Source organism: Hemitrygon akajei, chromosome 8, assembly GCF_048418815.1.
Source record: "Hemitrygon akajei chromosome 8, sHemAka1.3, whole genome shotgun sequence".
Lineage (NCBI taxonomy): Eukaryota > Metazoa > Chordata > Chondrichthyes > Myliobatiformes > Dasyatidae > Hemitrygon > Hemitrygon akajei.
Window position 1 is genome coordinate 3,147,903 of NC_133131.1, and position 18,284 is coordinate 3,166,186.

General features: G+C 42.7%; 1 protein-coding gene across 6 annotated transcripts in view; it reads right to left on the bottom strand.

Annotated features, from left to right (window-relative positions):
• Window positions 1–18,284, bottom strand: part of LOC140731559 (uncharacterized) — a 281,877-nt gene that overhangs the window by 229,971 nt on the left and 33,622 nt on the right. For all 6 annotated transcript variants that reach the window (XM_073053074.1, XM_073053075.1, XM_073053073.1 and 3 more), the window contains 2 exons: window positions 5,135–5,277; window positions 1,658–1,775 (listed from right to left, as the gene is read on the bottom strand). In XM_073053074.1, coding sequence (XP_072909175.1) covers window positions 1,658–1,748 — 91 coding nt within the window. In that variant the 5' untranslated portion in view covers window positions 1,749–1,775; window positions 5,135–5,277. The remainder of the gene's footprint in view (window positions 1–1,657; window positions 1,776–5,134; window positions 5,278–18,284) is intronic.

The following is an 18,284-nucleotide window of genomic DNA, read 5'->3' on the forward strand; positions in this document are numbered from 1 at the left end:
GTTGAAGTTATCAATCACATCAAAGCAAGAACCCCTAACTCACGTCTGTTTGAGCAGCTTTGCGAGGAAATGAATGCAGAGCACAAACGCCTTCTCTTACACACTGAAGTCAGATGGATATCAAGGGGGAGAGCCCTGGCCAGGGTTTTTGAGTTAAGAGAGCTGCTACAGAGATTTCTTTCAGGAAAAAAAGTCACCACTGTCAGCACACTTCAGTGACAAGGAGTGGATAGCAAAACTCGCTTATCTGTGTGACATCTTCAACCTACTCAATGAACTCAATTTGTCACTTCAGGGGAGAATGACAACTGTCTTCAGGTTGGCAGATAAAGTGTCTGCTTTCAAAGCTAAACTGGAACTGTGGGGACGGCGAGTGGACAGGGGCATACTTGACATGTTCCCAACATTAACTGGGATTTTGGGAGAGACTGAGGCTGCACTGTCCTTCTCACAGCTGATGCGCAATCACCTATCTTCGCTGTCGACAGAATTCGAGCGTTACTTCCCAACCTCAAATGACCCAAGACATGCAAAGGAATGGGTCCGTGACCCATTTGTGAACATCCCTGGTGAAGCATCCATGTCAGCGTGGGAAGAAGATCAACTCCTCAAGCTTGCAAATGATGGTGGGCTGAAAAGTATATTTGACATAACATCTCTGCCGGCATTCTGGATCAAAGTCAAGGCTGAATATCCTGAGATAGCCACGAAAGCACTGAAAACGTTGCTTCCATTTCCAACATATCTCTGCGAAGCGGGGTTTTCTGCAATGAATGCAACGAAAACTAAATTGCGGAATAGACTGGACATAAGGAACCCCCTTCGAGTATTGCTGTCTCCCATCACCCCTCGATGGGACTGTCTTGATATAGGGAAATAAGCCCAGGGCTCCCACTGATTCAGCGATATTGGTGTGTTGCAATGATTTTATATGTTCATACAAGGAAAATATGCGTTGTGTGTTTAATATCCAAACGTTACTTAAAATGTTATGATGCTATTGACTTATAAGTGACTTATAATTGACTTATCACTATATTCATGCAAGGAAAATATGCGCTGTGTGTTTAATGTTAAATTTGTTAGATAAACCCTTTTCGAAATGAAATTGAGTGTATTAGCCACTTCTAAGTGGCTTATAGTTGAATTATCACCTATATTCCAGTCACGATTAACACCCTCCCACCCCTTGTCAGCTGGTCTGCAAGAATATTGTCAATATTAAACCAGTCCGCGGTGCAAAAAAGGCCAACCTGGGTTCATTTCCTGCCACTGTCTGTAAGGAGTTTGTACATTCTCCCCTTGACTGCATGAGTTTCTTTCCAGTGTTCCAGTTTCCTCCTATAGTCCAACAATGTTGGTAGGTTAGTTGATCATTGTAAATTGTCCCGTGATTAGGCTAGGGTTAAATCGGGGGCTGTTGGACAATGCGGCTCAAAGGGCCAGAAGGGCCTATTCTGCGCTGTATCTCAATCAATGAATACTAAAAGATGTAGATGATGGTCATTTTGTTAAAACGCAACAAATCCAGAAACATTTTATATTGTTGTATGTTCCAAATCCCTGACCCTGTCAATAGATTTTCTTTCTGATCTGCTATATTCATTTCCACCTGCAAAACATTGGCTGAGAAAGGATAATTTTTTCCCATTGTTACCTTTTGTGTTGGACAGATAAAGGTTCCAAGTGAGCTTCCTCAAATCTGGAGGTAAACTATGGTTGAATAAAATACGCAATTTAGATTTCATGTCTGGCCATTTATGTAATAGAGATATCTGAAAAGTAAAAATAAATCTTCAATATCTGAAAGAAATATTTATTAATATTTAACCCTCAAGGTTTGCTTCTAAAGCTATTTGCCTAGTTCCCTGAGCTATTCCAGCACTATGATCTCCTTACCAGATGTTTCTTTGTGTTTTAGTTTGATTACAATTCCTCACTGAGTTACAGAAAACAAACCCATGATGTGGTCATTTTCCCCATCAGAAACGTGGTCCATACACGCGCAGATCATTGCTTTTCGAGGATACACTTAAGTATTCTAATCAGTTCTCATTTAAATAATTAATGCAACATGCTATTAGGTTATTTCTTCAGCAGTTTGATCAGGATACGACTGTACAAGCGCGTGGATGTCAGCCAGGTAGAACAGCGAGAAGAGTTTAAAAGCAGACGGTTATTTCTTCAGCAGTTTGATCGGGGCACGGCTGCACAAGCATGTGAACGTCAGCTAGGTAGAACAGTGAGAAGAGTTTAAAAGGAGACAGTTTTATAGGGTGATTGATGAAGGCCAATGCACCATATGCTTTCTTAACCACAGAGTCAACCTCACCCTGGTCATTTATTGAAATCACAAAGAGTAGGGGTCCCAGAACAGATCCCTGAGGAACACCAGTGGTCACTGACCTCCATGCAGATTATGACCCGTCTACAACCACTCTTTGCCTTCTGTGGGCAAACCAGTTCTGGATCCACAAAGCAATGTCCACTTGGATCCCATGCCTCCTTACTTTCTCGATAAGCCTCATATGGGGTACCTTATTAAATGCCTTGCTGAAATCCATATACACTGCATTTACTGCTCTTCCTTCATGAATGTGTTTAGTCACATCCTCAATAAATTCAATTAGGCTTGTAAGGCATGACCTGCCTTTCACAAAGCCATGCTGACTATTCCTAATCAATATATGCCTCTCCAAATGTTCATAAATCTTACCTCTCAGGATCTTCTCCATCAACTTACCAACCACTGAAGTAATAATCACTAGTCTATAATTTCCTGGGCTATCTCTACTCCCTTTCTTGAATAATGGAACACCATCCGCAACCCTCCAATCCTTTGGAACCTCTCCCATCCTCATTGATGATGCAAAGATCATTGCCAGAGACTCAGCAATCTCCTCCCTCACCTCCCACAGTAGCCTGGGGTACATCTCATCCGGTCCCAGTGACTTATCCAACTTGATGCTTTCCAAAAGCTCCTGCACATTCTCTTTTTTAATATCTACATGATCAAGTTTTTCAGTCCACCGTAAGTCATCCCTACAATCGCCAAGATCCTTTTCTATAGTGAATACTGAAGCAAAGTATTCATTAAGTACCCCTGCTATCTCCTCTGGTTCCATACACACTTCTCCATTGTCACACTTGATTGGTCCTCTTCTCTCATGTCTTATCCTCTTGCTCTTAACATACTTGTAGAATGTCTTTGGGTTTTCCTTAATCCTGTCTGCCAAGGCATTCTCATGGCCTATTCTGGCTCTTCTAATTTCTTTCTTGAGCTCCTTCCTGCTAGCCTTATAATCTTCTAGCTCTCTATCATTACCTAGCTTTTTGAACCTTTCATAAGCTCTTCTTTTCTTCTTGACTAGATTTACAACAGCCTTTGTACACCATGGTTCCTGTACCCTACCATCCTTTCCCTGTCTCATTGGAACGTACCTATGCAGAACTCCACGCAAATATCCCCTGAACATTTGTCACATTTATTCCGTACATTTCCCTAAGAACATCTATTTCCAATTTATGCTTCCAGGTTTCTGCCTGATAGACTCAGATTTCTCCTTGCTCCAATTGTCTGTTCCTATCCCTCTCCAATACTATGGTAAAGGAAATAGTGTTGTGATCACTATCTCCAAAATGGTCTCCCACTGAGAGATCTGACACCTGACCAGGTTCATTTCCCAGTACCAGACCAAGTATAGCCTCTCTTCTTGTAGGCTTATCTAGATACTGTGTCAAGGAACCTTATTGAACACACCTAACAAACTCCACCCCATCTAAACCCCTCGCTTTAGGGACATGCCAATCGATATTTGGGAAATTAAAATCTTCCACCACGACAACCCTGTTATTATTACACCTTTCCAGAATCTGTCTCCCTATCTGCTCCTTGATGTCCCTGTTCCTATTGGGTGGTCTCTAAAAAATACCCAGTAGAGTTATTGACCCTTTCCTGTTCCTAACTACCACCCACCGAGACTCCTCAAAAATTTAACAGTCAATACAGTCGGCCCTCCTTATCCATGGGGGATTGATTCCGGGACCCCCCGGGGATACCAAAAAAAGCGGATGCTCAAGTCCCTTATTTAACCTGTCTCAGTGCAGTGGTCTTTAGGACCCAGCGGAACCACGGACTTTATTTAACCTGTCTCAGTGCGGTGGACCTTAGGATCTGGTGCAGCTCCGAATCCACAGTGTTTCTGTTCACGAAAATAATCACGATCACGATTGAAAATAAGGTGGAAGTAATAAAGCGATCAGAAAGAGGTGAAATGCCATCGGTCATTGGAAATGCGTTAGGCTACAGTTGGTTAACGATCTGAACAATTTTAATGGAGGATGTGAAAGGCCCTGCCCCGATGAAAGTTACAATTATTACTAAGCAATGCAGTGTTTTAATTATTGAAATACATATGTTTCTAAGTGTTTTATATGCATAGAAAGATAAATTATATACTATATACTAAGAAAAACGTTTTACTAACTGACGCTAAATAATACCGGATGTACCTGTTTCAAATCCAACTTAAAGACGGACTCAGAAACAGAACTCACTCATAACCTGGGGACTGTCTGTACTTTTAAATCATCTCTAGATTACTTATAATGCCAAATACAATGTAAATGCTATGTAAATAGTTGCTATACTGTATTGTTTAGGGAATAATGATGATAAAAAAAAGGTCTGTACATGCTCAAACGAGTGCTGCAGAGAGAAATTCCTGGTTTCCCAATCCGCGGTTGGTTGAATCTGCTCATGCGGAACCCACGGATAAGGAGGGCTGACTGTAATTAAAAAATTCAACTAAATTGTTTACAACGTTTTTTGAACTATTGCAAAGGAAAAAAATGTGTACTGTCATTAAATTACCAGTCAGATTGAAGTTGGTAATTAATGGACTATGTGATGAAAATATTTACAGTGATTAGTACTGCATGAAAAATGTTGAATGTATGGAAGATCATAATCCTGATATTTTAGCTTTGTTTCTACTAGTGCCTGATCTACTGAGTATTTACAATAGTTTCTATTTTTATGTCAGGTTTCTAGTGACTGCACAGCTCCCAAATGATCATAGCTCAAAGTGTACATGGTGCATAGCATGTTGATTGTTAAAAGAAAAAAACGCACCACACCATCCTGGATATGACTCTGAAATGCCTCATTCCTAGTTTGCACTGGTTTGCTTTCCTGTATTTTGCCAACGAGGTGTCTAAAAATCTGTTCCTCCAATGTAGAACTGATCCGACTAACAAGAGCTTTGTAGATGCTCCCTAGAGACACAAAAAGGAAAACATCAGTTTCTGAAGACAGGTCACTTACCTGAAGTGTTAGTTCTTGCCCAACCAAATAAGCATTTTCACCAGTTTCCATTTTCATTTTATCTCAGGATGTCATCAGAAGTAAAAAAAAGTACAAAAACTAGAATGGTGTATTTTGCAGAAAGGGGGAAAGTGTTTTTCTCTCTATGCAAAAACTGCCTTGGCATGGTGTACACTGTCAGACACAAATCCCAGAAAAGTAAAGCATAGGAATAGCCCATTTTGCTATTAATGTTAAGACCATAAGACCGTAAGATATAGGAACAGAAGTAGGCCATTTGGCCCATTGAGTGTGCTCCGCCATTCAATCATCGACTGATCCAATTCTTCCAGCCATCACCACCCCCTGCCTTCTCCTCATATCCTTTGAAGCCCTGGCTAATCAAGAACCTATCTATCTCTGCCTTAAATACACCCAATGTCTTGGCCTCCACAGCCGCTCGTGGCAACAAATTCCACAGATTTACCACCCTCTGGCTAAAGTACATTCTCCGCATCTCTGTTCTAAATGGACGTCTTTCAATCCTGAAGTCGTGCCCTCTTGTCCTAGAATCCCCTACCATGGGAAATAACTTTGCCACATCTAATCTGTTCAGGACTTTTAACAGCTGAGATCCCTCCATTCTCCTGAACTCCAGGGAATACAGCCCAAGAGCTGCCAGATGTTCCCCATATGGTAACCCTTTCATTCCTGGAATCTCTCATGAATCTTCTCTGAACCCTTTCCAATGTCAGCACATCCTTTCTAAATTAAGGAGTACCAAAACTGCACGCAGTACACAAGTGTGGTCTCACGAGTGCCTTATAGAGCCTCAAGATCACATCCCTGCTCTTATATTATATACCTCTAGAAATGAATGCCAACATTGCATTCGCCTTCTTCACCACCAGCTCAACCTGGAGGTTAACCTTTAGGGTATCCTGCACAAGGAATCCCAAGACCCTTTGCACCTCTGCATTTTGAATTCTCTCCCCAGCTAAGTAATAGTTTGCCTGTTTATTTCTTCCACCAAAGTGCATGACCGTACACTTTCCAACATTGTATTTCATTTGTCACTTCTTTGCCCATTCCTCTAAACTATCTAAGTATCTCTGCAGGCTCTCTGTTTCCTCAACACTACCCGCTCCTCCAACTATCTTTGTATCGTTGGCAAATTTAGCCACAAATCCATTAATCCCATAGTCCAAATCATTGACACACATTGTTAAAAGCAGCAGTCCCAACACCGACCCCTGTGGAACTCCACTGGTAACTGGCAGCCAGCCAGAATAGAATCCCTTTATACCACTCTCTGTTTTCTACTGATCAGCCAATTCTCCACCCATGCTTGTAACTTCCCTGTAATTCCATGGGCTCTTATCTTGCTAAGCAGCCTCATGTGTGGCACCTTGTCAAAGGACTTCTGAAAATCCATGTACACCACATCCACTCTATCTCCCTTGTCCCTGCTTGTAATTTCCTCAAAAAATTTAAGTAGGTTAGTCAGGCAGGATTTTCCTTTCAGGAAACCATGCTGGCTTTGGCCTAACTTGTCATGTGCCTCTAGGTACTCTGTAATCTCATCCCTAACAATCGATTCCAACAACTTCCCAACCACTTATGTCAGGTTAGCAGATCTATAGTTTCCTTTCTGCTGCCTCCCACCATTCTTAAATAGTGGAGCAACATTTACAATTTTCCAGTCATCCAGTACAATGTCAGAATCTATCGACTTCTGAAAGATCATTGTTAATGCCCCCGCAATCTCTCCAGCTACTTCCTTCAGAACCCAAGGGTGCATTCCATCAGATCCTGGAGACTTACCCACCTTCAGACCACTACTACAGCCGTGAAGATCCCTGTTGTACCTGATGACCCTGTGATCTCGTTTCAGAGGCTGTCTTTAAAGAGAGTGAACTCTCGCAAGGCCTAAGATCCTGATGGTGTAAGAACCTGGTAAGGCTCTGAAAACCTGTGCCAACTAACTAGCGGGAGTAATCAAGGACATTTTCAACCTCTTACTGCTACGGACAGAAGTTCCCACTTGCTTCAAAAAGGCAACAATTATACCAGAGCCTAAGAAGAATTATGTGGGCTGCCTTAATGACTATCGCCTGGTAGCACTCACATCGACAGTGATGAAGAGAGGTTGTTCATGACTAGACTAGACTGAACTCCTGACTCAACAAGGACCTGGACCCATTGCCTATTGCCACAATAGGTCAACAGCAGACACAATCTCAATGGCTTTCCACACGACTTTAGACCGTCTGGACAACACAAACACCTACATCAGGATGCTGTTCATCGATTATAGCTCAGCACTTAATACCAGCATTCCCACAATCCTGAACCAGGGCCTCTGTACCTCCCTCTGCAATTGGATCCTCGACTTCCTAACCGGAAGACCACAATCTGTGGGGATTGGTGATAAGATATCCTCCTTGCTGATGATCATCTCTGGCTCACCTCAAGGATGTGTGGTTAGCCCACTGCTCTACTCTCTATCCACGTGACTACATGGCTAGGTATAGCTCAAATACCATCTATAAATTTGCTCATGATACAACCATTGTTGGTAGAATCTTAGGTGGTGACGAGAGGATGTACAGGAGTGAGATATGCCAACTAATGGAGTGGTGGCATAGCACCAACCTGGCACTCAACGTCAGTAAGATGAAAGAGCTGATAGTGGACTTCAGGAAGGGTAAGACGGAGGAACACATACCAATCCTCATAGAGGGATCAGAAGTGAAGAGAATGAGCAGCTTCAAGTTCCTGCGTGTCAAGATCTCTGCGAATCTAACCTGGTCCCAACATATCGATGTAGTTATAAAGAAGACAAGACAGTGGCTATACTTTATTAGGAGTTTGAAGAGATTTGGCATGTCAACAAATACACTCAAAAACTTCTATACGTACAGTGGAGAGCATTCTGACAGGCTGCATCATGGTCTGGTATGGAGAGGCTATTGCACATGACCAAAAAAAGCTGCAGAAGGTTGTAAACCTAGTCAGTTCCATCTTGGATACTAGCCTACAAAGTATCCAGGACATCTTTAGGGAGCGGTGTCTCAGAAAGGCAGCGTCCATTATTAAGGGCCTCCAGCACCCAGGGCCTGCCCTTTTCTCACTATTACCATCAGGTAGGAGGTACAGAAGCCTGAAGGCGCATACTCAACGATTCAGAATCAGCTTCTTCCCCTTTGCCATCCGACTCCTAAATGGACATTGAATCTTTGGACACCACCTCACTTTTAACCATAGAACCATAGAACCATAGAACATTACAGTGCAGAAACAGGCCTTTTGGCCCTTCTTGGCTGTGCCAAACCATTTTTCTGCCTAGTCCCACTGACCTACACCTGGGCCATATCCCTCCAAACCCCTCTCATCCATATACCTATCCAAGTTTTTCTTAAATGTCAAAAGTGAGCCTGCATTCACCACTTCATCTGGCAGCTCATTCCCACACTTCCACCACTCTCTGTGTGAAGAAGCTCCCCCTAATGTTCCCTTTAAACTTTTCCCCCTTCACCCTTAACCCATGACCTCTGGTTTTTTTCTCCCCTGGCCTCAGTGGAAAAAGCCTGCTTGCATTCACTCTATCTATACCCATCATAATTTTATACACCTCTATCAAATCACCCCTCATTCTCCTACGCTCCAGGGAATAAAGTCCTAAACCTATTTAACCTTTCTCGTAACTGAGGATATTCACTGAGGTATTCACTGAGGATACCAAAAGTTTTTCAGATATATAAGAGTGAAAGAGAGGCGATTGTGGCTATTGGACTGCTGGAAAATGACACTTCAGAGGTGGTAAAGGGGGACAAAGAAATGGCAGACAAACTTAATAAGTATTTTAGACCATAAGATATAGGAACTGAAAAGACCATTTCGCCCATTGAATCTGCTCTGCCATTTCATCATGGCTGATCCAATTTTACTTTCAACCCCAGTCTTCTTCCTTCTCCCCATATTGCTTCATGCCCTGACCAATCAAGAATTTATTAAGCTCTGCCTTAAATATACATAAAGACTTGGCCTCCACAGCTACTTGTGGCAAAGAATTCCACAAATTCACCACTCTCTGGCTAAAGAAATTCTTCCTCACCTCTGTTTGAAAAGGACACCCATCTATTCTGAGGCTGTGTCCTCTGGTTTTAGACTCTCCTACCCTAGGAAACAGTTTCTCCACATCCACTCTATCAAGGCCTTTCACCATTCAATAGGTTTCAACGAGGTCACCCCTCATTCTTCTGAATCCTAGTGAATACAGGCCCAGAGCCATAAAATGCTCTTCATATGACAAGCCATTCAATCCTAAGATAATTTTTGTGAACCTCCTTTGAACCCTCTCCAGTGTCAGCACATCCTTCCTAAGATAAGGAACCCAAAACTGCTCACAATATTCCAAATGAAGTGTTACCAATGCTTTATAAAGTCTCATCATTACATCCTTGAAATGAATGCTAATATTGCATTTGTCTTCCTTACCACTCACTCAACCTTCATATTACCTTTAGGGAATCCTGCACAAGGACTCCAAAGTCCCTTTGCACCTTAGTTTTTTTGTATTTCCTCTCCACTTAAGAATGCTGAGGACTCACTCCCTCACTCTGACAGCGGGGAGGCAACAAACCATCTGGGAATCTTGTTCTCGTCCACAGAACCTCCTGTCCGATCCCCTAACTAACAAAAGGGTGGCACCAAAGGGTGGTGATTCTGTGAAATTCACTGCCATGGACTGCTCTGGTGGCCAAGTCATTGGGTTTATTTAAACAAAGGTTGATAAAGTTCTTGGTTAGTCAGGGCGTCAAATGTTCTGAGGAGAAAGCAGGTGAACGGGGTTGAGGGGGATTATAAATCAGCCATGATGGAATGGTGGAGCAGACTTGATGGGATGATTAACCTAATTCTGCTCCTATATCTTAAGGTCTTATAGTAAATATTTAAATATTGGTGAGACTGAATTTAGAGTATTGTATACAGTTCTGGTCACCTACCTAAGTTTGAAAGAGTATTTACAAGTATGTTGCCAGGACTTGAGGACCTGAGAAGTTATAGGGAATGCTTGAAGAGGTTAGGACTTTTAATTAGGTTTTGAGCAGCAGCCAATCAGCAATCAGAAGATTAAAAAGACATAGCTCATTTAAGTTTGCCAATTGAGTTCAGAAGGTTTGTGCTTTGAGTAGCAGTCAGTCAGTGATCGGGATTGACTGGAAAGAACAAAATAAAATAAAGCAGGGGCAAGTGGAGTGACCATTGTTGGAGTGGTCTTTGTTCGAGTGGACAATGTTAGAGTAGTTATTTGAGGCTTTAGCTCTTCAAGGCTTCAGCGACGAGAGGCGTGGTTGAGAGAAGGCGAAAGAGCAGTTGGTAGATTTTTCCTCCAGTTTATTGTTTTCCTCCTTTATATATCAATAGTTAGAACAGTAGGGATGTCAGGCAGGATATTTGAATGTTCCTCTTGTGGGATGCAGGAAGGCATAGATAGCCCCAGTATCCCTGATGACTACACTTACAAGCTGCAGCTCTGTGTTAAGGAGTTAGAGTGGGAACTAGATGAACTCCAGATCATTCAGGAGACTGAGGAGTGATAGGCAGGACATATAGAGATGTAGTTAACCCAAGGTCAAGGACACAAGGGAAAGGGGCAAACCAGCCAGTGCAGAGTACCTGTGTGGAATTCCCATCAAGAACAGGTATACCATTTTTGATACTGTTGGTGGGGGAAGGGCAGGATGGAAATTACCTAGCAGAGGGAAGTCACTGTGGTCAGGTCTCTGGCACTGCATCTGGCTCTGTGACTCAAAAGGAAACAGCAGAGAGAAGGTGAACTGTGGTGATAGGTTATCACCTACTGCAATTCTTTGAGGAAATTACAAGCAGGGTGGACAAAGGAGATGTAGTAGATGTGGTGTACTAGGATTTTCAGAAGGCCTTTGACAAGGTGCCACACATGAGGCTGCTTAACAAGATAAGAGCCCATGGAATTACAGGGAAGTTACTAGCAAGGGTGGAGCATTGGCTGGTCTGCAGAAAACAGAGAGTGTGGATAAAGGGATCCTATTCTGTCTGGCTGCCGGTTACCAGTGAAGTTCCACAGGGGTCGGTGTTGGGACCGCTGCTTTTTATTATGTATTTTAACTCTTGATTCAACTTGCACCCTACATCCAGGCTACTGTTTGGGGGCCTGTAGAAAAAGATCCTAATGGGAGTTATCTACAGGCCCCCATACAGTAACCTGGATATAGGGTGCAAGTTGAATCAAGAGTTAAAATTGGCATGTCGCAAAGGTAATGCTATGTTTATTATGGGGGATTTCAACATGCAGGTAGACTGGGAAAATCAGGTTGGTACTGGATCCCAAGAAAGGGAGTTTGTGGAGTGCCTCCGAGATGGATTCTTAGAGCAGCTTGTACTGGAGCCTACCAGGGAGAAGGCAATTCTGGATTTAGTGTTGTGTAATGAACTGGATTTGATAAGGGAACTCGAGATAAAGGAGTCATTAGGAGGTAGTCACCATAATATGATAAGTTTTAATCTACAATTTGAGAGAGAGAAGGGAAAACCGGAAGTGTCAGTATTACAGTTGAACAAAGGGGACTATGGAGCCATGAGGGAGGACCTGGCCAAAGTTGAGTGGAAAGATACCCTAGCAAGGATGACAGTGGAACAACAATGGCAGGTATTTCTGGGAATAATACAGAAGGTACAGAATCAGTTCATTCCAAAGAGGAAGAAAGATTCTAAGGGGAGTAAGGGGCGACCATGGCTGACAAGGGAAGTCAAGGACAGAATAAAAATAAAAGATAAGTATAACATAGCAAAGATGAGTGGGAAGCCAGAGGATTGGGAAACTTTTAAAGAGCAACAGAAGATAACTAAAAATCGGGGAGAAAAGATGAGGTACGAAAGTAAGCTAGCCAAGAATATAATGGAGGATAGTAAAAGCTTCTTTAGGTATGTGAAGAGGAAAAGATTAGTTAAGACCCAAGGTGGGCCCTTGAAGACAGAAACGGGTGAATTTATTACGGGAAACAAGGAAATGGCAGATGATTTGAATAGGTACTTTGGATCTGTCTTCACTAGGGAAGACACAAACAATCTCCCAGATGTAATTGTGGCCAGAGGACCTAGGGTAAAGCAGTAACTGAAGGAAATTCACATTAGGCAGAAAATGGTGTTGGGTAGACTGATGAGACTGAAGGCTGATAAATCCCCAGGGCCTGATGGTCTGCATCCCAGGGTACTTAAGGAGGTGGCTCTAGAAATTGTGGACGCATTGGTAATCATTTTCCGATGTTCTATAGATTCAGGATCAGTATTTGTGGATTGGAGGGTAGCTAATGTTATCCCACTTTTTAAGAAAGGGGGGGGGGGAGAAAGAAAACAGGGAATTATAGACCAGTTAGCCTGACATCAGTGGTGGGGATGATGCTGGAGTCAATTATAAAAGATGAAATAGCAGCACATTTGGATAGCAGTAACAGAATCGGTCCAAGTCAGCATGGATTTATGAAGGGGAAATCATGCTTGACTAATCTTCTGGAATTTTTTCAGGATATAACTAGGAAAATGGACAAGGGAGAGCCAGTGGATGTAGTGTACCTGGACTTTCAGAAAGCCTTTGATAAGGTCCCACATAGGAGATTAGTGGGCAAAATTATAGCACATGGTATTGGGGGTAAGGTACTGACATGGATAGAAAATTGGTTGGCAGACAGGAAACAAAGAGTAGGGAGTAACGGGTCCCTTTCAGAATGGCAGGCAGTGACTAGTGGGGTACTGCAAGACTCGGTGCTGGGACCGCAGCTATTTACAATATACATTAATGATTTAGTTGAAGGGATTAAAAGTAACATTAGCAAATTTGCAGATGACCCAAAGCTGGGTGGCAGTGTGAAATGTGAGGAGGATGTTATGAGAATGCAGGGTGACTTGGACAGGTTGGGTGAGTGGGCAGATGCATGGCAAATGCAGTTTAATGTGGATAAGTGTGAGGTTATCCACTTTGGTGACAAGAACAGGAGGCAGATTACTATCTGAATGGTGTCAAGTTAGGAAAAGGGGAAGTACAATGAGATCTAGGTGTCCTTGTTCATCAGTCACTGAAAGTAAGCATGCAGGTACAGCAGGCAGTGAAGAAAGCTAATGGCATGTTGGCCTTAATAACAAGGTAAGTTGAGTATAGGAGCAAAGGGGTCCTTCTGCAGTTGTACAGGGCCTTGGTGAGACCACACCTGGAGTATTGTGTGCAGTTTTGGTCTCCAAATTTGAGGAAGGACATTCTTGCTATTGAGGGAGTGCAGCGTAGGTTCACGAGGTTAATTCCCGGGATGGTGGGACTGTCATGTGTTGAAAGATTGGAGTGACTGGGCTTGTATACACTGGAATTTAGAAGGATGAGAGGGGATCTGATTGAAACATATAAGATTATTAAGGGATTGGACATGCTAGAGGCAGGAAACATGTTCCCAATGTTGGGGGAGTCCAGAACCAGAGGCCACAGTTTAAGAATAAGGGGTAGGCCATTTAGAACGGAGTTGAGGAAAAACTTTTTCACCCAGAGAGTTGTAGATTTGTGGAATTCTCTGTCTCAGAAGGCAGTGGAGGCCAATTCTCTGGATGTTTTCAAGAGAGAGTTAGATAGAGCTCTTAAAGATAGTGGAGTCAAGGGATATGGGGAGAAGGCAGAAATGGGGTACTAATTGTGGATGATCAGCCATGATCACAGTGAATGGCGGTGCTGGCTCGAAGGGCTGAATGGCCTTCTCCTGCACCTATTGTCTTTTGCAGGCGTTCCCAACCTGGGGTGCGAGATGGAATTTCAGGGGGTGCGACAGAGTGGCTTGTGTCCTTGAGTGGCAAGCATGAGTCATCACTCAGCCAGCTGCCAGTGTGCCTTGAGAAGTGGTAGTAACGTTTGTCCCAAGCACACTCCAACTCATCACATTAGTGAGGTATGTCAATGATGGTGCTGTGAAGGAAGATTTCCTGTTTTGTAAAGATCTGAAAACAAACACAACTGCAAAGGATGTGATGCAGCTGGTGAAAGACTTCTTTGCCAAACATGATTAGATATCAAAGTCATTGGTTCTGTGTGCACTGACGGGGCACCTGCAATGTTTGGAAATAAATCTGGCTTTTCTGCATTGATGAAAAAGGAGATTCCGGACTTGCAAGTTACCCATTGTTTTCTTCATCGGCATACTTTGGCATTAAAAACATTGCCTCCAAATTTGAAGAAAATCCTTGATACTTGTGTGAAGATCATCAACTGGATCAGGGGCGTGCTTTGAACCATCGCATCTTCAAATCATTTTGTGAGGATCTGGGAAGTGAGCATTCAGTTTTGCTTTTCCACACAGAAGTCCGTTGGTTGTCACGAGGACAAGCTTTAACCCACTTCATTGAGCTGCGGGAAGAAATCAAAGTTTTTCTGGAGGAGCATGAATGTGATCTGGTTGGGGCAATGGAATCACAGGAATTCGCCCAAATGCTGGCTTACTTAGATAGATAGATAGATAGATAGATAGATAGATACTTTATTCATCCCCATGGGGAAATTCAACTTTTTTTCCAATGTCCCATACACTTGTTGTAGCAAAACTAATTACATACAATACTTAACTCAGTAAAAAATATGATATGCATCTAAATCACTATCTCAAAAAGCATTAATAATAGCTTTTAAAAAGTTCTTAAGTCCTGGCGGTTGAATTGTAAAGCCTAATGGCATTGGGGAGTATTGACCTCTTCATCCTGTCTGAGGAGCATTGCATCGATAGTAACCTGTCGCTGAAACTGCTTCTCTGTCTCTGGATGGTGCTATGTAGAGGATGTTCAGAGTTTTCCATAATTGACCGTAGCCTACTCAGCGCCCTTCGATCAGCTACCGATGTTAAACTCTCCAGTACTTTGCCCACGACAGAGCCCGCCTTCCTTACCAGCTTATTAAGACGTGAGGCGTCCCTCTTCTTAATGCTTCCTCCCCAACACGCCACCACAAAGAAGAGGGCGCTCTCCACAACTGACCTATAGAACATCTTCAGCATCTCACTCCCAGATACTTGTAGGTCTTAACCTGCTCCACACATTCTCCATTAATGATCACTGGCTCCATATGAGGCCTAGATCTCCTAAAGTCCACCACCATCTCCTTGGTCTTGGTGATATTGAGACGCAGGTAGTTTGAGTTGCACCACATCACAAAGTCCTGTATCAGTTTCCTATACTCCTCCTCCTGTCCATTCCTGACACACCCCACTATGGCCGTGTCATCAGCGAACTTCTGCACATGGCAGGACTCCGAGTTATATTGGAAGTCTGATGTGTACAGGGTGAACAGGACCGGAGACAGTACGGTTCCCTGCGGCGCTCCTGTGCTGCTGACCACCGTGTCAGACCTACAGTTTCCCAACCGCACATACTGAGGTCTATCTGTCAAGTAATCCACTATCCAATCCACCATGTGAGAGTCCACCAAGCTGATATTTTCACTCGTATGAATAACCTGAGTGTTTCTCTTCAAGGGAAAGGGATAAACATATTGAAGGCTTGTGAAAAGTTGAATGCCTTCAAAGAAAAGTTACGTCTTTGGCGTCGAAGGAAAGAGGCAGTCTCTCAAATTTTCCTTCACTAGAAGAGATGGTTGATGATGCTGGATCCATAACTCCTACTGTGCGTGAAGAAATTGTTGCTCATTTGGAAATGCTGTCAGAATTGTTTGATGGATATTTTGCTGCTGGAGACCTGAAGATTTCAGAAGAATGGATCATGAATCCATATTCCTACAATTTGGAGAAAATGTCAGATGATGAAGAGCTGAAGAAAGATCATTGATTTGCAGACAAATCGAGCTCTTGAAATGCAATTTGAAAGCAAGACTTTGGAGGAGTTTTGGTGTGCAGCACTGGATATGTTCCCAAGACTTGGTGGAAAAACACTCCGTGTCCTCATTCCATTTGCAACAACATACTTGTGTGAATCTGGATTCAGTTCTCTTTTGTCAATCAAGACAAAATCTAGGAATTGCCTGAATCCACAGGCAGACCTGCGGATTGCAGTCAGCAAGAAAGTTCCACGTTTTGACCAAATCATGAATGAGAAGCAGCAGCAAAGAAGTCATTGAATTTTATGTTCACAATTGGGATTGATTTTACTGTTTACAATTTTTTCTGAATAAATTAGAATCTAATTGCTCAATTTATATTTGCATTTTATGCAGAGTTAAAAGCTTATTTTTTTTAAGTTTTACTTGTTCACCCGTAGTATTGTATGTGGTTTAATTTGTGGTTCAAAACTTAGAAATTAGACTTCTTCATCTTCAAATGTGATATTACTTTTGTAGGGGTTGCGAACATTAATCAAACATTTCCTAGGGGTGTGGGGCATAGAAAAGGTTGGGAACCACTAGTCTATTGTCTATTGCCTATGTCAATGATTTGGACTACGGTATTAATGGGTTTATGGCTAAATTTGCCAATGATACAAAGACAGGTGGAGGAGCAGGTAGTGTTGAGGAAACAGAGAGCCTGCAGAAAGACTCAGATAGTTTAGGGGAATGGGCAAAGAAGTGGCAAATGAAATACAATGTTGGAAAGTGTACAGTCATGCACATTGGTGGAAGAAATAAATGGACAGACTGTTATTTGGATGGGGAGAGAATTCAAAATGCAGAGATACAAAGGGATTTGGAAGTCCTTGTGCAAGATACCCTAAAGGTTAACCTCCAGGTTGAGTCAGTTGTGAAGAAGGCAAATGCAATGTTGGCATTTATTTCTAGAGATATAGAATATAAGAGAAGGGATGTGATGTTGAAGCTCTATAAGGCACACATGAGACCACACTTGGAGTATTGTGTGCAGTTTTGGGCCCCTTATTTTAGAAAGGATATACTGACATTGGAGAGGGTTCAGAGAAGATTCGTGAGAATGACTCCAGGAGTGAAAGGGTTACCATATGAGAAACATCTGGCAGCTCTTGGGCCACATTCCCTGGAGTTCAGGAGAATGAGGGGGGATCTCATAGAAACATTTGTAATGTTAAAAGGCCTGAATAGATTAGATATGACAAAGTTATTTCCCATAGTAGGGGATTCTAGGACAAGAAGGCATGACTTCAGGATTGAAGGACGTCCTTTTATAACTGAGATGCGAAGAAATTACTTTAGTCAGAAGGTGGTAAATCTGTGGAATTTGTTGCCATGAGCAGGTGTGGATGCCAAGTCACTGGGTGTATTTAAGGCAGAGGTAGGGTGAAAGCAGGGGAGTGGGGATGGCTGGAAGAATTGGATCAGCCCATGATTGAATGGTGGAGCAGACTCAATGGGCCAAATGGCCTACTTCTGCTCCTATATCTTATAGTCTTATGGGATTCATTAGGAGGAGGGAAAGGACGGTCTATGGATGAGAATGAGATCCCAGATGGTATGTTGCCTCCTGGTGCCAAGGTCCAGGACATTTTGGATTGAGTCTTCAGCTTTCTTAAGTAGGATGGTGAGCAGCCAGAGGTCATGGTCCACATAAGTACCAATGACATAGGTAGAAAAGTGATGAGGTTCTGCAAAGAGAGTTCAGGGAGTTAGGTGCTAAGTTAAAAGACAGGACCTCCAGGTTTGTGATCTCAGGATTAGTACCCATGCCACATGCTAGTGAGGCAAGAAATAGGAAGCTCATAGTATTTAACACATGGATAAGGAGTTGGTGTAGGAGAGAGGAAATTACAGTTTTCAGGGAAGGTGGGACCTATAGAGAGGGAATTTGTTGAATGCCTATGAGATGGCTTTTTTGAGCAGCTCGTGCTTGTGCCTACTTGGGGAAAGGCTATCTTAGATTGGGTATTGTGTAATAACCCAGATCCTATTTGGGAGCCTAATGTAAAAGAACCCTTACGTGGCAGTGATCATAATATGATTGAATTTATACTGCAATTTGGGAGAAGCATAACTCAAATGTATCAGTGTCACAAT